Source organism: Neoarius graeffei, chromosome 13 (genome assembly GCF_027579695.1).
Source record: "Neoarius graeffei isolate fNeoGra1 chromosome 13, fNeoGra1.pri, whole genome shotgun sequence".
NCBI classification, from domain to species: Eukaryota; Metazoa; Chordata; class Actinopteri; order Siluriformes; family Ariidae; genus Neoarius; species Neoarius graeffei.
The window spans coordinates 10,029,171-10,045,902 of record NC_083581.1 but is presented as its reverse complement, the minus strand read 5'-3'; the positions used below and the strand labels follow the sequence as shown (position 1 = coordinate 10,045,902).

The window sequence follows — 16,732 nt, the reverse complement described above, 5'->3', positions numbered from 1 at the left end:
AAGAAATAAAGAGAAAAGTGAAAAATAAATGAAAAAAATAATTTTACACCCAGAGTTTTTTGTTTGTTTGTTTTATGAAGCTTTTGTTGTACAAAAATAAACTGTCGATTCTTGAGTAAGGTCCTATGAAACATTAATGCCTCTCATCAGGGGTCTCAGATCGACCTGAGACCCAGACGAAATGTCTTCAAGCAGTGACATTTTGTGAAAGTGTACCTTTGCCTTGCAGATTGCCTTATAAAGCCATCATGAGCAACGTTCCTGTTTTCGCTTGATTGTCACTTCCTTCCTCTCTCATTTGAATAGATTTGTCGTTCCTCGCTGTTCTGCACACTGCTTGTGTAAAGCAGAGTAAGAGCAAGCAAGAGAGAGAGAGAGAGAGAGAGACAGACAGACAGACAGACAGAGAGAGAGAGAGACAGACCTCACACTTACCTTTCTCAGGTAAGAAATCAGCTACATCTGTCCAGAGATTAATGTATGTGTGTGTGTGTGTGTGTGGCAGATCTTGAAACATCATGCATAGCTCAGTAATGGTGCATGGATTATCAATCATTCTGTGTGTTTTATACATGTACAGTTAACTTTCTCGGCCGGTACACTTGTATCATCACTGTCATCATATTTTACAGCTGCTTTTATTTCTTCTTTTTTTTCAGTGCACCATTCTGTTACTCTGACTTAATTCAAAGGTCGTAAAGGCCTTGGCCTCATCAAACATGTGTACTATCATGTGCACTCATGATCACATCTAACAAGTGGCACACACACACACACACACACACACACACACACAGAGAGAGTTAGTGTGCAATATAGCTTGATGAACTTCAAATGTCAGAGTTTTAACATTGTGTGTGTGTGCGCGCGCGCGCGCCACTGAAGTGTATAAAGTAGAAGTTAAAGCTTTGCTGTGCAGTCAGAATACAGCAGGAAGTTGTGGTTAAACTCTGCTCTCTCGACATGCATCTCCTCTCTGCTGTTCTTTAGAGTGATTGCCACGGAGTCAGTGTTCACAATAAACGTTATTAACGGACAGAAGATATTAAACAGGACCAATTTGAGCTGTAAATTCTCTTAGGGGTGGAATGGTACGACAATGTGTGATAACCATTCACTCCAATATAAACTCTGGCTCTTAGTGCATAACAACTTCACATAAAAATTTATTTAATTTGAAATAAGCCTGACACTGCAAAATTAAGCTTCAAAAATCTGATTGTGAGATGATTGTTGAAGGCAGACTTGCTAAGGGGATTTCTATAGTGCTTAGCGGTGTAGCAAAGCATCAAATCCTCTAAAAATAAAAATCTTGCAGGAGGTTTTGGAGGAGATAGCACACCTGATGACAGTTTTTACTATCAGTAATGTAGTGGATATTCTCAGCTGAATTATTTCAGATCAGAGTCTGAGGGTCATCCTACAGTGCCTTTGTAAAGGCCTCATGGCCATGTCGCTTTAGTGCCATCATCAACAGCGCCAGCAGGTAACGCAATGGGAATGTGAACTGATTGTAGGAGAAGGATATTTTGTGTGTGAATGAATTAATAGATAGATAGATGAGCATGTGTAAAAGTCTTTTTTTAATTATCTGACTATTTATGAATGAATTGTGGCAGTGACTCGCGATAAATAACTTACTAACTAAAATAACTTTATTAACATTATAAAAATATTTGGATATAAAATTAAGTAACGTTTGTATTTTTAAATGTAATATGATATTGCAGCACTTCTAGTCACACTTGGAAACGCCAATGACCATTCACACGGTTGCTATGGATTCTGGAAACAAACCCGGAAGTCGCTGGGAAGTTCTCAGAGCCATACCGGACATTGGTCATGAATTGAAAATAATAATAATAAAGTTACAGAAATTATAAAAGTAGCACATTATAACCAGTAAGCTCTTGGTCAGAGGCCTTTCAAAGTTTTTTTTTTTCCTATAAACCCGAGAAACAGAACCCCAAGTTTCACTTCTGCTTTGACTGTGTTCAAAATATGTTGCCACCTTCCTTAAAAGGTGATGAGGCGTGCTTGAAGGAATTAATCCCAGACAGATAACATTTTATCACTATTCTATGATCACTGGGCATATGTTCGCATGCTGTGTAAGGAACAAAGTGAATGATGTCATATTTTAAAAAATCCATTTATAATCCATGCTATAGTCAGGATAATAACAAGAAATGCCCAGATATGACCACTGCATTCTCCATTTGGAGAAATAATATGTCAGGGTCACAGTTGAAATCGAACCTGGGACTCATCCTGAAGAAGCCACAAGAGCAGCTGGCCTCCTTTACACAGAATCCCTGAGAAGGAGAAATAAACACAAGAGCCCAGTCTCGTCTGTCAGCTATCAAACGGCACGTTTGGTGTTCAGTTGGAAAATATCTGTGTGTATTTCTCTGTAATGCAAAGTAATAGAATTCACCCTTTATACTTGTTAGCATTTGTTGGAAAGCTCTGTTTCCATATGGTTCCCTCACAGCAGCGCTTAAATTAGAACCCAATCAAATGATTCATCCTAATCTTGTTCAAGGCTTTGTCAGTGGCTTGCTTGGGATTTGAACTGACAACCTTCTGCTCACTACAAGGATTTCTGAAAAGCTGAGAGGAACCTTTTAGGTGCAGACTGCACAGTGGAAAAACACACATTACTCATCACCCCATGGCCAAACACTAAAATAAACTTGCATTACATCACTGAGTTACAACCTCAGTTGTTGATTTGCCATTTGGTCGGAATACGAACAGTCCCCTTCATTAATTGACATTTTATACAGGGTTTTTGTGTGTGTGTGATAGAAGTTACCAGCTGGCTGACAGAATATTACAGCAATATATTTTCTGCTTCAGCAAACCAACTATTAACTAGTGCCACATGTGGAACGTGTATATCTCCTGCTAAAAACACTAACATTTATGCTTTATTGTGTAGTTTAGTCTTTAAATCAATTAAAACAGAATATAAACACTTCAGTACTTTGTTTCCAAAACACAGTTACCAAATTCTCACACTGTCTTTCTGTGAGAGGAATTGAACGCTCCAGCTATTGGATTTTTCATTAACACTAAGATCATCATTTGAGGAAGAATCTATATAAATGTCAAAAGTAAATCATTTTTACAAAGAAAGTGAATGTGCTGCGGGGGGAGGGGGTGCGCAGGCCAAGGAGGGGGTTAGGAGGGTCACAAAGATGGCGTACAAATTTTTAAAAATGGCTTGCATCCAACAATATAGCAATATGCTGGCATGAAAATAGTGCCCTGAATTTTACTTTAGAACTTTAACCATTAACTTTGAGGTGTTTTGTTAGGACAACACTAGGGTTGCTGTAAAACAAATATAAGATTATAAAATCTATTTCTAGACATTTTTATTAAGTCCATGCTTTAATTTTCTTATTTTATTGTCAGACAATTTGCTTCTTTGTAAAAATAAATCCTTAAAATAAAACATATTATTTGCCAGTAGAATAAGATTTCAAGCATGAAATTAGTATGTATAAATAAATAAATGTGGGTTTTTAATCTTATACTAGGAAGTATTACATAAATTGCACTACATTCAATACATTTTCAATGAATTTGTCTTTTTTTTTTGCAATGAAACACTCATAAAGCAGAATAATGCATAGTAGTAATGATATGCCAAAGATGAATAATAGACTATGTTACTTTAAGACATTAAAGCTGAGACTAATCCGAAAAACTAAAATCAAATTCATGCTTGAAGCCAATAAATCAGACTTGAATTCAGTGATAATGCTGCACAGTTCAAAGCTCAATGCTCTCAGCCGCGTGTCTCTTTCAATCCTGAGATTTTAAATGAACAATAGTGTGGTCACTTGTACGGTACACAGCTCTAACTGCTAAGATGCAACTTCCTTAAACTGCTGAACGGTTGTGAATTGCTTGGTAATTTAAAAAAAAAAATCCCCTGTGTGAAAATAAATGCTTCTGTATGCCTTGTGAAACTTGTTTGCTGCAAGAACAGCGGAAACACACACACATTACTCATAATCCCATGACTAACTACAAAACTTCAGTATTGATTGATGTAATTACATACGCGCTTTGAGTTTTCTTCTACTTTTCTTCTTGTTTCATATTTAATCTTTCAGATAAGAATATGCACTATATAGCCAAAAATATGTGCACCCCTGACCATCAATCCCATATGTCCTTCTTGAACGCTTCAGTCCGGATTTACTCCCCTTTTCCTGTTATAACGAGCTCCACACTTCTGAAAGGTTTTCCACTAGATTTTGGGGCGTTTGTGTTAATTCAGTTCAGCTACAAGAGCATTATTGAGATCAGACACTGATGTTGGGATGTTGAGGCTCCAGTTCCAGTTCATCCCAAAAGTGTTCAGTGGGGTTGAGTTCAGTCAGGGCTCTGTGCAGGACATTCCGGTTCTTCACTCCAACCTTCACACACCATGTCTTCATGGAGCTCACTTTGTGCACAGGAGCATTGTCATCATCCTGCTGGAACAGGGTTGGACCTGTTAGTTTCAGTCAGTGAAGGAAAAACGTAAAGCTACAGCATACAAATACATATACAACAGTGGCGGCTGGTAGTCTTTCAAACAGGGGAGGCTGGTCGGTTACGATATTTCCAGATTTTAAAAGAAAAAACATCAATTTTGCCCATACTCTTGCCTCTGATCTGGCTGATTGTTGGCAGGGTCACAAACTGTGAAATAACAGGTTCTTTTGGCCCATTAGCCTACTGTCCAATATACATGATGGTGGTGTTTGGGGGGGGGGTATATTTACATTTTATATTTTAAAATTGTCGCATGTTGTTTAAAAATTGACCTCGGCTGTGTTTTTGTTTAAAAATGTTTTCCAAATTGTAGTTGTGTTTAATTCATATCCAGAAAAAACATATATTCCAATATAATATACTCAGCATAAACATTTTAAATAGATTCTATATTTTTGGTCCATCCATGACATATTACTAAAGTAGCCTATTTACTGTTGTTGATGTGGGTCACTTGCTGTTAGCCAATTCACTTTCTCGTACCAGGAGAGCTGAAAGGAACGAGTATTATTCCCTACCTTTTTCACCAAGTCAATTTGAGGCGTTGGTCTACCCTGCTCTTTAATTTTAATTTTTTCCTCGAAAGGAAGACTGGCAAATGGCTTCGCCAAAATTAAATCAGCAATGCTTGGCATCCGTGCGCAGCTTTCTTGCTAGCTGACTAGCCCCCTCAAGTTCAAGTTCAGTCACTCAAATAAACGAAATTTCTGGAACTAAGATAGCAAACTTGACAACACTATATTTACACTTTATTTACAATGAAAATATATACAAACTAAAAAAGCTGGTAGAAACCGTATGTAATGAATGAAATCGAAATGTAAGCTGATCTCTTACAATACACCATGTAAGCTGATCTCTTACAATACACCACAGCACTTGCGAATCCGCATGGGACTGAACTGATGTTGCCAGATACTGCTGACGTTATCCAGCCCAAAATATGTTCAAAACCCGCCAAAATGCACTTAAAACCGCCCAAATGGGCAGGAAACCGCCCAATCTGGCAACACTGTACTGGCAACCTGTCTATAGTTGAAACAAGCTGTCAATCAAAGAAAATATCCGGCCGCTTTCACCAATCACCAGTCTCCTCGCGGAAACTGCCATGTCCCTCCCATGTGAGGCTTGGAGTCCGTGGGTGGGCGTTTTCGCAGTATTTGTCCAATAACCGTCTTGCATTTTGAGATTGAAAAGCACATAGCTCCCAAATACCGTTGAAGTCCATTGAGGCTGGGAGTCCGTGAGACTCCGTGGGCGGGCGTTTTCGCAGTATTTGTCCAATAATCGTCTTGCATTTTGAGATTGACAAGCACATAGCTCCCAATCCACTGAGGCTGGGCTGCATCGCGCTGTGACGAGGGGGAAAAACTCACGCGCACATTAGGCGAACTGGGGAAAGTTATAACGGAATGATTTCGCACTGTAGTGGGTTGAGCACATATATTTCTATGATTCTGGATCTGAAATAGCAATGTTATAAGGTCGGCTATAACATAAGCCTAGTGCAATTCATCCTACACGATGTTCATCATTTTTAGAGGAGGCTGAGCCTCCCTCGTTGTCTTAGAGCAATCGCCCGTGATATACAAGTGTGTGCTTCCCAGTTTTTAGCAACAGTGTGGGAAAGAAACATGTATGGGTTTGATGAACGGGTGTCCACATACTTTTGGTCATATAGTGTATTTGGAGTCCTAGGATGACATTACGTATAGCATAGATTCATAAAATCCTCATGGAACACCAGTGTCAGATGAACGGTTTATGTACAGTATGTATCTCTAATTTATTAAATGTTAAAAATAGGACAAACTATTAATTGGTGGTCAGTATAACCTTATCTTTTTTCTTAAAAATACCATTTACAAATTACATAAAAGACTTTAGATACTCCTAATTTATAACTAAACTGCCAAACACTGCCAGACATCTCATTAATTTTTTTCCTCCAGTATGTTACCATTAAAGGACACATTTTAATATTAACAATTGTTTCTTAACAGAAAAGATGGCCAGTACAGGATCTATTTCAGCTGAAGAGATGGAGGAGCTGCAGGAGGCCTTCAACAAAGTTGGTAAGTGAGGAGACCAACATACAGCAGATGACTACAGCTCAAACCGTAAGCAAAGAGTAAAGTTTTGAGAGTATTTGCAGTTTGTTTATCCCTCCATGGCAGAATGCAAGCCAGCAGAATGTGAATGTGATGTCTGAGTCATTACAAACTAGACATTTTCCTTTTTGAAAGAAAAAGAAATGCTCAAGTATTTAAACTGGCAGCTTTTTTTTCCTTTTGAGTCCCTTTCAATTCTGAAAATAGGATGATTGTCAGTATATCACAGTATCAGCTTAAAACATTTCAAAGAAGACAACATTTAGTTCCATACGATGGCAGCAGTGACATGATGGTTCCATCACATTTAACCTTCAGTAGAAACCATGCTTTCTCTCATCTTCACTTTGAATCCTGTAGTATAATTTACCTGGAAATACGCATAACTACTTCAGATTTCTAAACCACAAAAGAGTATCGTATTGAATGCTACAAACTACAGTATATAAATACAAAAGTGTCTTTCCCCTGATTTTCTAGTTAACTTTAAAGTGTCTTTCCCCCAGCCAGCTCTCCCCATCAGACAACAGCTACCAACCGGGGAGGGTGAAGGCTAACACGTGCTTCCTCTGAGACATGTGAAGCTATCCAACTGCATCTTTTTGAACTGCTTGTCATGCTGTGTCACACTGCACTGTAACACACTCAGAGGAAAGCACTATCTTCCCTCTTCTGCATAAATGAGCTCACAGACATTTATTGAGAGGAGAGAGAGTGTATGCCCCTCCCACCCAGATAGCATGGACAGTATTAACACACACATACAGTTCTATATAGATAAAGTTGAATTAATTAATTTTGCTCTCTTAGACTCCCGATGCAATGATGCTTTGAAATTTGTCCAAAATTAACAACAAAAAAATACCTTAAAAGACAGCTGTCTGTCAAGGTGCAGGCACTTACAGATGCAAACACAGGGGAGAACAGGTGCATCGTAAACTGGTAACCAAATCCAGAACAGCAAACAGAAGACATAGTCAGGATCGGGCTAGAGTCGGTAGGTGTGCAAATGGCGTATCAGAGATTAGGCGAGAAAACAGAATCAAAAAAGTAATCATGGAAAAGGGGGTCAAAGTCACAGGAGCTCAGTACTGGAAAATCACGCTTGGTATGATCAGGTATGAGCAGGCCCGCCGACAGGGGGGGACAAACGGGTATGTTGTCCCGGGCCCAGGAATGGGGAGGGCCCAGAACTGGGCTCTCATGAATTTGCGATTAAATTATTTTATTTCATTTCAAAATGTGTTGATTTGGGGGAGAAATGTGCTATATTTGCATTCAATAAATGATTTCTAGATCTTTTGCCTTTATTTTCTTTGAAAAAGGCGTCAAGAACCCCCTACCACCCCTAATGCAAAAATGGTTTGGTCTGACTCTTTGATTAAGGGGAAAAAAACGACATTGTTCGATCATAGCGCTTCGACAATCAGCGTGTGTGCCATTTGCCAACATGCACAAGTCAGGAGCACAGAAAAGAAAAGAGAAAAAGAGAGGAAGAAACCAAGAGACTCAGGGGCTCACTGCATAAATATTTTAAAAAATATTCGGATGATGCAGCAGGTACTAGCAAAGGCAGTGGGGCAGCTGAGCCAGGTAAGACACAGCCAACTTTTTCCAGCCCCGTAAAGTAACCCCAACCAAGGCATGCGCGGCACGCAATTCATGTTACAAACGAGGGGAGAGCAAGTCACACTGAACACCATATCAAACGCACAGGGCATTGAATCATTTCATAACCACAACGGCTTAATAACATTGTGTTTCATATATCTGATTGAAGCTAAGAATATTCACATTAGCCCGCAATCATATCCCGCCGTTTCTCGAGCGGTGTGTTCTTCTCTGCTTTTCACACTGGACAGTACACACGCACAGTATATTATGTTTGCCCCCAGCCCTGCCCGAAATCCCCCGTCCATCGCTGCTCCTTCAAGAGCACCCCAATCGCGTGATTATAGTAGACTATCCACGAGTTTAGGAAGGCATTGCGGGGGCTGTCGCATGCAGGCTTGGGGCGTAATGGAATACATTTAATGGCGTTCGGTTAAAGGATACAAAATAACAGTAACCGCTTATTCCGTTACAGTACAGGGGGGAAAGATTCAGTGAAATTGGGGATTACTTCACAGGATCACAATGTGTGTGAGGTTGCTGGTTTTGGGCTTTTTTTTCAAGCCTGCATTTTACATTGGCTTTTCGTTTGCTTCTGCTCTGCTAAACCCACACATGCACAAACCCAATAGCAGCTGACAGCGGCTCCGACTTTGCAAAGCAGCACACTGCGCAGCCGACTTTGCACAGCTTATAAAAAACTAGCTGTGCTCAAACATGTCACAGGAGAGGCTCAATGGGCTGGCAATGCTCTCTATAGAGCACGAACTTGCGAAAAAGCTGGACATCAATGACCTTATTGACGACTTTACCACAACAAAAGTCCGGCGCATTGCATTTCGCACCTGAATAGTTGCAGACTAAGGAAATGTTAAAATGTTAAAACTGTAAAAATGTTGAAATGCTAAAATGAAATGGTTGTTGACCGGTTGAATGGTTTTTGAATACCTGTCATTTAAGGGTTGGAGTGAGTAGAGACTGGGATAAGAGAGGTGGGTGTGTGTGTGGGTTGGCCCGGGGGGGGGGGGGCTTATGTGGAGAGGTGATTGCTGAGAAAATGGGAAACAGGTGCACTTTCTAGTATTTGGGAGATGAGGGACGCTGTGGCACCTGGGAAGTGTAGTCTGGAGTGGCCAAGTTTGGAGGCTGCTCCGAACTCAGGTTTTTGGTGCTATTACTGACACTGTCCAGAGTTTATATATCAGGAGTAAATACGCGGGACAAAAATGCTGCCTATTGAAGCTGCCTTTTTCTGAACAGAATGCAGAGTTTGAGAGTATACTGATATAATAAGTTTTTGCAGTATGTCATATGTAAGGAAACATTTGGAGGTGTGCTGTTATAAGAAATTAATCCATGACAATGTGGTGTCATCACTTTTTCCAAAAGAAAGTGGAATATTTTCCAATAACAGTGCACTCTGAACTGCTTTATAGAGTGGCAATTTGCCAATAATTATCCATCCATCCATTATCTGTAGCCACTTATCCTGTTGAGGGTCGCAGGCAAGCTGGAGCCTATGCCAGCTGACTGCGGGCGAGAGGCAGGGTACACCCTGGACAAGTCACCAGGTCATCACAGGGCTAACACATAGAGACAAACAACCATTCACACCTACGGTCAATTTAGAGCCACCAATTAGCCTAAACTGCATGTCTTTGGACTGTGGGAGAAACCAGAGCAAGCCCGCACAGAGAGCACATGCAAACTCCACACAGAAAGGCCCTTGTCGGCTGTTGGGCTCAAACCCAAGACCTTCTTGCTATGAGGCGACAGTGTTAACCACTACACCACTGTGCCGCCCTGCCAATAATTATTATTTTTTATTTATTAAAGAACAACACATTGTGTATTTTATCCAATTGTACAATAGCTACATGGTTAGCGCTGTCGCCTCACAGCAAGAAGGTCCTGGGTTCGAGCCCCGGGGCCGGCGAGGGCCTTTCTGTGTGGAGTTTGCATGTTCTCCCCGTGTCCGCGTGGGTTTCCTCCGGGTGCTCCGGTTTCCCCCACAGTCCAAAGACATGCAGGTTAGGTTAACTGGTGACTCTAAATTGACCGTAGGTGTGAGTGTGAATGGTTGTCTGTGTCTATGTGTCAGCCCTGTGATGACCTGGCGACTTGTCCAGGGTGTACCCCGCCTTTCGCCCGTAGTCAGCTGGGATAGGCTCCAGCTTGCCTGCGACCCTGTAGAAGGATAAAGCGGCTAGAGATAATGAGATGAGATGAGACAATAGCTACATTTAATGTTGTGGATTGTCTGTGAAGCAAGTTAGTTCCTGTCAGCACTTATGTTATAGTCGCTATAAACAGTCATTCCCTCACTTGATACCAGGAAACATTTGGAAGACTTTCCCATTGTAGAAAGTTTACAGTTAGTTTTACCTCTGACTCTTACAAAGTGCTGACACTGGAGACTCCTTCCATAAATGTTTCAAAATTCACTGTATCAAAGATTGTGGTGTGTGTGTGTGTGTGTGTGTGTAAAATAAAAACTACTTTTTAACCTGTGCTATAAAACTAATTATTGTCACCTGGCTAGTATTGGGTGTGACCTTTTAACCTTTCCTGCAGATCTGGACTCTAATGGCTACATCAGCACAGATGAGCTGAACGAGCTGTTTAAAGTGGCTAATCTTCCTCTGCCGGGATATAGAGTTCGCGAAATCATCCAAGAGCTCAGACAAACCATGGACAAAAACAATGATGGCAAGATCACGTTCGACGAGTTTGTAAAGGTAAATAAGTACGAGTTTAAGCAATTCCTTTCGTACAAGAAAAAAGTCAGTCTTCTTTGGTGTTAAGTCTTATTTCATTAGGGTCAACATCTAAAGTGCTTATTACAAGTCATAGGCAAAGAGAGAAAAAAGTGCTTTTCACTGCTAACATTTGAACTTTTTTCCAACCAGTCATGTGTAGTAGTATTACTTCTCTGATTAGAATATGCTCACATGACAATAATTTACAGTAAGATTGTCGAGGAAGTGAGGCTATGACCACATGTTGACCATTAGCTCTTGAGAGAAAGGTCGAGTCAGTCGAGTGAAGCACAGCAGCAGGACATAAAGTCTGCTGAACATCAATACCCCATCCATCCATCCATCCATCCATTATCTGTAGCTGCTTATCCTGTTCTACAGGGTTGCAGGCAAGCTGGAGACTATCTCAGCTGACTGTGGGCGAGAGGTGGGGTACACCCTGGACAAGTCACCAGGTTATTGCAGGGCTGACACAGAGACAAACAACATTTAACACCTACGGTCAATTTAGAGCCACCAGTTAACCTAACCTGCATGTCTTTGGACTGTGGGGGAAACCGGCGCACCCAGAGGAAACTCACACAGACACGGGGAGAACTTGCAAACTCCACACAGAAAGGCCCTCACCAGCCGCTGGGCTCAAACCTAGGACCTTTCTGGTGTGAGGCGACAGTGCTAACCACTACACCACCATGCCACCCTAGTATTGATCAAGTCAAGCACAAACTTGACTTAATAAAGGGGATTAAGTCAAGCACAACATCTGATCTGGAACACAGCAGGAAGCAACCTGTTACAGAGAAGAAGATTCAAGGCCACAGACCACAAGCAAAGTGTCAGAGGTCCAGCAGCAAAGGTGAGTGGACAACACCTGAGTAAGCTTCTGGATGGGCTTCAAGGATCAGCAGAGAAAAAGCTGGAAAGATTGTGTGATCTGATTTACAGCTACAGGGTAGAAAGGTGTGCTACAAAAGAAACAAGGAAGAAAACAACAACGCCCCCTCTAAAATTGAGAAGACAACATTAAATTGAACCCTGTGTTACAGAGAGAAAGGACTCAAAGGAAGGTATCACTGGAGCAAAGAGTGGGTATCAACCTCCTAAACAAGACATAAACGATTACCTGGCAACACTAGGGAGGGCAAAAAAACTCAGAAATCGATGCAAGAAGAAGGAGAGAGCACAATCATCTTTCTAACATGATCCCTTTAGACTTGTGAAAGGACTGCTTGCAAGAGAAAAATCCGGGTCACTCAAGATGTTGAAGAGGATCTTGAAGATCAACTGAAAACCACAAACACTGATGAGCACAGAAACAGAGAGTCATACCTCCAGACATGCCACCCATCAAGCAAAATGTCAACAAAGTGTCAGCCTTCCAAGATGGAGCAAGGTTGAGAAAGCTGTGAGGAAGGTAAGGGCAGGTTCAGCTTCAGGACTAAATGGGGTTCCAAAAAGGCTATATAAAAACACTCCAGATTCCTCTGGATATAAAAGAAAATCATATGGAAGAAACAAATTATCCCAAAAGTATGGTGATGGGGTGGGGATGGGGTATTAATCCCTAAAGAAGAGGATACCTCAAACATTGACCAATTCCACAAATCAATCTCTTGAGTGTTGAACATAATATACAACTACAAGGAGGAAATCAAGACTGCTGGACACATGAGTTATTCAGTTTTAAAAAAGCATGGTTTATGATGTTGTATATAAAGATGTTGAGAAGCATTATAAACTTTGTAATTCACACTGTCATAGCCTATTTAGTATATTTCTAATAACCTATGATACAACAGTAACACCAACGAGCAGCACGTTTAAGAATATAACTGGAGATTGCAAAAGATCTTTTAACTGACACTATGTTCTCAATGAAGTATGGCAAATAATCTCCTCCTGTTATGAACATGTGAGAGAAATCTATTAAAAAGTAAAATATAGCATACATATCTTTGTAGATTTAGAGAGAAGTAAAAGGGTCTTTTGATTTAAAAAGGTCATGAAGTTATCATATGTTTGTTTGTGCTTTTCTTCATTCCAGGTCTTTCATGGGCTGAAGAGCTCAGAGGTGGCCAAAACTTTCCGCAAGGCCATCAACAAGAAGGAGGGGATCTGTGCAGTAGCAGGAACTTCAGAGCAATCGGGCACACAGCACTCATACTCAGGTTTCACACACACACACACACACACAGACTCTGACCAAACAATAAATAAATAATAAATTGCTTTAAAAAAAGGAATAATCCAGTTAATGGAAAAGAAAACCGTGTGGTTTTTTTTATCATGCTGTGATGTTGGTGAGGTCTGAGATGTTGAGATGTGGGACAACTTTAACACACATTTACAAATTGTGCATGAGTGAACCTGAAGAAGACAAGTGAGCAGGCTGTGAGCTGTAATTTCTGTGGAAATATGAACACTAATTTTATGTATATTTAAAAATATTTCTCTTTCTGTGTGTGTGTGTGTGTGTGTGTGTGTGTGTGTGTGAGCAGAGGAGGAGAAGGTGGCGTTTGTAAACTGGATCAACAAGGCCTTGGAGAAAGACGAAGACTGCAAACATGCCCTCCCCATGGACCCAAGCTCAAATGACCTGTTCACAGCTGTAGGAGATGGCATTGTACTCTGGTACACACACACACACACACACACACACACACACACGCACACACAATGAAGCAAGTTCACATCCATGCAGACCTCAGGAGTTTTATTTACCCAGAAGGCGCTGCAAACTTATGCCTTTTTAAAAACAGCAATAAAAGGTGGACCTTTTTACATGTTACCAAGAACAATAACATAACAGGGTTTAATGTATTGTTCTGGTAAATCAGCAAAATAGTATTTTAGCTATTTAGAAAACTGGCTAGTTATAAGATGATGTGATTCCGTCCATCCATTATCTGTAGCCGCTTCTCCTGCTCTACAGGGTCGCAGGCAAGCTGGAACCTGATGTGATTCACATATTGTAAAAAAAAAATAAAAATGCAGTGTGTTTCTTCCAGGCAACTGCTTTATTATTATTATTATTATTATTATTATTAGCTTATCCGGCCAACAGGCAATGAGCTTATGCTATCATGTGTTGTCCATCATCCATCCGTCATCTGTCATCCGGCGTCGTCCGCATTTCACAAAAATCGTTTCTTTTCTCTCAATTCTTCACTGATTTTTATTCTTTTCAGCGAGAAGGTAGGTCTGCCTGGGGTGCATATAGCTTCTACCCAAATTTACATAATTGCAATTAATAATGAAAATATGGAGTATTTAAGCCCTAATGAGCAGTTTCCACACAAATCACTTCTTCTCCCTCAAGTCTTCACCAACTTTGATTCTTTCTGGTATAAAGGTAGGGGTTATCATCATATCTTATCAGGCCACCACTGTATCCACACTAGGGCAGTTTTGTTAGCTAGGTCTTGGTTGGAGCAGCTTGGGCCCAATGGGCATCCTCGGAGTAGGTGATCCATGGTTTGGACAGGTTCACCACAGGGGCATGCAGCACTTGCGGTGAGTCCCCACTTCAGAAGGTTGTCTCCTGTTTTGCCAGTCTTGGCTCTCGCATGATTTAATGTGACCCAGTCTTTCCTGCAGAGGGAAGTTCCATTGGGAAGATCCTCACTTGGTTTGGGCACAGCCTCATTACGGTGGGATTGATCATTTGCCATCCATTCCCTGAATCTGTACGCTGATGACCTCATGTTCTCTAACCCAGTTACTGTTGAAAAGCTCTTCCACGATTGGAGTCTTCTTATTACTCCGTGATAATTATAAAGTGGGTGTCTATTGTTAGTCATTTGCTTGTCTCTTTCGGTCTTGCTGATAGTGTCATGCCTGACTGAAGGTGGTGAGATGCTTGCTAGCTTGTAGAGAACTGTCAAGGGTGTTGGTGTAAGGTTGCCAGTGGTAGTGCAACATGCTTTGTGTAGTTCTGAGTCAGTCTTCTTTGTGTGTCATGACCTAACCCACACAGGTGCACAGTATTTGGCTGTTGAGTAACACAGTGCTAAAGCAACCTGCTTAAGTGTGGTTGGGTCCGCTCCCCAGCTAGTGTTGGCAAGCTTGCTAAGTAGGTTGTTGCAACTTGACAGCTTGTTCTTCAGCTGGTCTACATGCTTTTTGAATGTCCAGGGTTCCTCCCAGGTACACTGGGAACTTACTTGTTTCCAGCACTTTGTTTCCCCATTTGATTTTTAGTGTCCTATTTGCTAGATGGATGTTAAGGTGGAAAGAGCACATCTGTGTCTTTCCAGGGTTAGCATTAAGGAACCACTCTTCGTAATATGCTGAAAGATCTTTAAGTGCACTGGTCAGTCTCTTTTCTATGGTGGAGAAAGTCTTTGCTTGAATAACGATATATAGGTCATCAGTGCAGATGACTCTCCGGATGTTTTAGAAGCAAAGTTGGTCATTTGTGTATATGTTAAACAACATAAGTGCAAGAACAGATCCCTGGGGAAATCCATTCTTTTGGAGTCTCCATCAGCTACACTTGCCCTCCATCTCCACAAAGAATCACCTGTTTGTAAGTAGTGATTCAATTATCTTAACAAAAGTGGTGTTCTTCACTGTTTTGACTACTTTGAGGAGTAGCGCTCGGTGGTTCACAGTATCATAGGCGGCAGTTAGATCAACGAACACTGCACCTGTTATTAGCTTACTTTTGAATCCATCTTCTTTGAACTGTGTGAGGTTCAGAACCTTTCTGCAGCAAGATCGCCCTGGTCTGAAACCTACCTGATCTGGCAATAGTTGTTCAGAAGAAAGAAGAAGAAACCTTTATTTGTCACATGCACACTTCAAGCACAGTGAAATTCATTCATCCTCTGCATTTAACCCATCTGAAGCAGTGAACACACACACTCAGAGCAGTGGGCAGCCACACCAGAGCACCCAGGGAGCAGTCAGGGACCTTGCTCAAGGGCACCTCAGCCCAAGGCCACCCCACATTAACCTAACTGCATGTCTTTAGATTGTGGAGGAAACCCATGCAGACACAGGGAGAACATGCAAACTCCACACAGAAAGGCCCTCGCCAACCGCTGGGTTCGAACCCGGAACCTTCTTGCTGTGAGGCGACGGTGCTAATCACTACACCACCGTGCCATCCACAGTTGCTTGAATATGGGTCATTATTAATCATTCGTACAGTTTATACAGGCTACAAAGCAAGGATATTGGCTTGTAGCACTTTGCCAACTTTGGATCTTTCCCTGGCTTCAGTAGGGCTACTACTTTAGCTTCTATTTTTCCATATTTTTGGGATCCTGAATGTTGTTGCACAGCTGTTAAATAATGCAAGCAGCCACTCTCAGGTTTTTATGCCAAAATGTTTTATTTCGGGTGTTATTCCATCATGGCCTGCAGCTTTGCCAGGTTTGATGGTCTTGATGACCTCATCTAGTTCCTCCATGGTGAAAGAAAAGAACATCTCATCACTGCTCTGCATAACTTGATCCGTTGCATTCTTCATCTTCTTTAGGCACCCCCATATTTTGTTATTCGGTTTCTCGTTTAGTAGCAATTGGTTAGCTACCTTGTTTGGGGTAACTGCTGCTATTCTTGAGCTACTTTCTTGTTCAGAGTTTAATTTCTTTATTATTTTCCATGCCTTTTTGCTATTATGGGTCATGTCTATGTTAGTTACCATTTCTTTTGAACGTTCCTTTCTCCTATGGTGGACCGAGGCAA

General features: G+C 41.2%; 1 protein-coding gene across 1 annotated transcript in view; it reads left to right on the top strand.

The window, feature by feature from the left end:
• Positions 1-310: 310 nt before the first annotated feature.
• lcp1 (lymphocyte cytosolic protein 1 (L-plastin)) overlaps positions 311-16,732 on the top strand; it is a 33,469-nt gene continuing 17,047 nt past the window's right edge. Inside the window, exons 1-5 of the mRNA XM_060937234.1 lie at positions 311-444; positions 6,561-6,632; positions 10,854-11,017; positions 13,083-13,206; positions 13,537-13,669. Coding sequence (XP_060793217.1) covers positions 6,566-6,632; positions 10,854-11,017; positions 13,083-13,206; positions 13,537-13,669 — 488 coding nt within the window. The 5' untranslated portion in view covers positions 311-444; positions 6,561-6,565. The remainder of the gene's footprint in view (positions 445-6,560; positions 6,633-10,853; positions 11,018-13,082; positions 13,207-13,536; positions 13,670-16,732) is intronic.